General features: G+C 43.3%; 1 protein-coding gene across 1 annotated transcript in view; it reads right to left on the bottom strand.

The window, feature by feature from the left end:
- PNLIPRP3 (pancreatic lipase-related protein 3) overlaps positions 1-3,542 on the bottom strand; it is a 68,261-nt gene that overhangs the window by 18,686 nt on the left and 46,033 nt on the right. Inside the window, exon 6 of the mRNA XM_006831491.1 lies at positions 1,250-1,368. Within this exon, the coding sequence (XP_006831554.1) occupies positions 1,250-1,368 (119 nt within the window). The remainder of the gene's footprint in view (positions 1-1,249; positions 1,369-3,542) is intronic.

The raw sequence follows: 3,542 nt of genomic DNA, 5'->3' as shown, positions 1-3,542 counted from the left end.
ATTCCCCCCACAAAGAGATGAGTTGTTGTTGTTGTTAAGTGCCGTCGAGTCGGTTCCGACCCATAGCGACCCTGTACAGGGTTTCCGAGGGTGTAAATCCTTACGGGAAAGCCTGGATCTCTTCAATTCTTAAGGAGCCCTGGTGGTGCTGTGGGATAAACATTGGGCTGCTAACTGCAAGGTCAGTAGTTCAAACCTCCCAGCTGCTCCATGGGAGAACGATGAGGCTATCTGCTAAGGTACAGACATACAGTCTTGGAAGCCCTATGTAGAGTCACTGTGAGTAGGAGCAGACTGGAGGAGTTTCTTAGCCGCTTAGAGCAGCATCAGTGGCAGGAAGGAGGGGACACTGGGATAAGAGGATTTTTCTAGAAAATGCTAGCATCTGTGATATTCCAACGTGCTGTCAAGCTTCCTGAGAACAGCAGTTCTCCAGGGCATGTTCTGAGCGAGGACAAACGGGGCACACTGAGTGGGCACCTTGAGCTCATCTGCCCACATCAGGAGGGCCAGGCACGTTGCTGTTCCAACAGTGCACAAAGCAGGTTAATTACAGAACACGTCAGTGGGAAACCCCATGTTTCCTACTCTGATAGAATAGGATCAACTCTCCAAAGCATGAGAACAAAAACTTTTCCACTTCCCTCAACGAAACAGTTTCTGTCTCCTTTTCATAGTGCCACCCAAAGGAAAAATCCATTTAGCTCCGATCCGGTACGTGCATCATGGCTCAAGTAGAATCAGATTTGGTATTTTGTTATGTATTGATCTGTGTCGCACTCCCGTGAGCTATCTGTTCCTTAGGTCTGCTATGTATAAATAACTAAATTTTAATAAAGTAATTCCCATGTTCCAAGTACATAGTAATATGTTTGGTTGTAATTATTGATTGGTTCAGCCATCTCAGGGCATCTTTGAAGATGGCATTTAAAATATATGCACAGAAAGTTTTTTGCCCTGGACGTGTGCCTGTTACGCAGTAGCATCTAATTACTGCATAACAAACGGCCCAAAAAGCAAAATTGGATATAATCTTCAAAACAGCTGAAGCAACCAGAATGCAAAGAGTTGGTTGAGTCATTTCAGCCCTTGAGCAGTCTCAGCTGAGAAATAATCCATTATTTCTCAAAATGGCAGAGATAGTTTTTTGCCACAAATTCAAAGCCCTAATTTTTAGTTGGCGGATCATGTTTCAAAAAAAAAAAAATTAGTTGATAATTAAATTCCATTCACAAAATGTTTTACTTACTGCTTTAAAATTATCGTAGGATCTACACGGATAAGCAATAAATGCATCAGGGTTGAGAATGCTTTCAGCATAGAAGCGATGACTCCGGGCATGGTTACAGTCAAGGGAGAAATATGCTTCTGCGAAAAACAATTGCCAATTAACTGACAGCAACTGACTGAGATCAGAGAGTGTGAACCATTTCTTAGAGGGACTTCAAATAGCAGTTTGTAGACTTGGAGGGCTTAGACAGTCAGAGCTTGTGCGCAGGCTTCCATATTGCACAACACTCACCAGCATTTTCATTTCATTAACTTTGCACTAAAATATTCTTTGTGTGAATCTCAAGGGGCCCTGGGGTCCTGGTGTGGCACTGTAGGATTAGCACTCGACTTCAAGGTCAGTTTTAAAATCACAAGATTGGCAGTTCAAACTCACTACCTGCTCCTCGGAAACCCTACTCAGGGTAGCTAAGAGTCAGAACCGACTTACCAACACTTAACAACAACAACAAAAGGGGCAAAGAAATGAAAGCCAGTGTAGAGGACTTTGTCCTCTGAAACTAATGTCCACAAGGTCTTCCCAGATCTCTGCCCAAAGAATGCCAATGTACATAGCATCTCCACCCTGGACCAATGAATTCTGTCTCCTCTTTTCTGCACCAACGACTAAATTTCCTTCTATTCAATCACAAAACTTTAATCCGTAGATAGCGCTGAGCTTAGAGATGAAGGAGTTGGGGGTATTAGAGAGAATGCTGATAGCACATAACTTTTGTCCTCAGATATCATTGCATCTAATAAAGGATTGTAGGAGCTCTGGTAGCGTAGTGGTTACGAATCGGGCTGCGAACCTTAAGGTCAGCAGTTCGAAACTACCAGCTGCTCCGTGGGAGAAAGATGAGGCTTTCTACTCCCGTAAAGATTTACACCCTCGGAAACCCTGTACAGGGTCGCTATGGGTCGGACCCGACTCGATGGCACTTAACAACAACAACAACAACAATAAAGGATTGTAATGATTAGTACAGATCTAAACACACCTGGGCCATCTGATGTCACCACAGCATTCTAGTCATCTCTGCTTCCCTTCCCTTGTTTAAGCAACATTTTTATGGTACCATCCTTCTGAGCTACTTGATCTTTAAGAAACTCAATCTGGGACCAAATCTAGTTTTATCAAGTAATCTGTGTAAGTCACTGGAAAGACAGCCCATGTGGTAGATCGTTATACCAGAATAATAGGCCTTTACCATTGCCTAGGGAATGCGTTCGCTCTACAGGATAAGCACTTGCTGGGAACCACAAGGTTGGCAGTTCGAGCCCACCAACTGCTTCCTGGGAGAAAAATGAGAATTTCTGCTCTCGCAAAGATTTATAGCCTCAGAAACCGTATACAGGGTCTCTGTCATTCAGAGCTGACTTGACGGCACTTCACAACAACAACTCTTGCATGATGCCATGACACCATTCCCCCCACAAAGAGATGAGTTGTTGTTGTTGTTTTTTCACTCCCCAGGAATATAACTTCTCTCATGGTTACTCTGACCAGTAGAGGGTGGAGGAATTGACCTGATTAGATTGTAGAGCACCCATCTTCAGATAACTTGCCTCTTTCGCTTTTGCTCTTTTGGAATACAGCCACTATGTAAAGCAATTCAGGCTCTCTGGCTGGGGATTGAACCCTGAAGATAACAGACTAAGTAGGGAGAGAGGCCACTTGGAGGACAATTAGTACCCAGGTCCCAGACATGTGACAAGGCCACCTTGGGCCTCCCCACCTAGCCCTGCCTGAGCAGGATGCAGTCACATGAGTCATCCCAGCTGACATCACCCAGAACAGTGTCTGCTGAGCCCCGCCTGAGTCCGGCCCCACAGAACCGTGAGCAGCACATTGAGTACAAGTGACCAAGGAGACAGTGGAGTCTCAGGAATGCACACAGTCAGCACAGCTCGATGCTGGGCTCTTTATTAAAAAAGAAAACGAAAGAAAGAAAGAAAAGAAATATTTCTGTTATATCAGGTCATTAACTATACAGGTTTATATTCACAGTGAATTATGATTTAGATAAGATGGTTCATTAGAATATGGAGAACTATGGATTTTTGGAAGGAAATAGTTTCTTAGTAACAAATATAATGTAAAATAGAATATTGTAAAGTCTTTGAACTCATCAAAAGACATAACATGAATGATAAACATTCTTTTAATCTAATGAAGTTATAGGGTATCTTATAATGTTTCAAAGTGATTTGTTGTTGTTAGGTGCCGACTCATATCAAGTCGGTACCGACTCATAGAGACCCTACGCACA

This window comes from Chrysochloris asiatica, unplaced genomic scaffold (assembly GCF_000296735.1).
Source record: "Chrysochloris asiatica unplaced genomic scaffold, ChrAsi1.0 scaffold00003, whole genome shotgun sequence".
In the NCBI taxonomy this organism is placed as follows: Eukaryota; Metazoa; Chordata; class Mammalia; order Afrosoricida; family Chrysochloridae; genus Chrysochloris; species Chrysochloris asiatica.
Note: the sequence above shows the minus strand (reverse complement) of the source record. Positions and strands in the feature narration are given on the sequence as shown.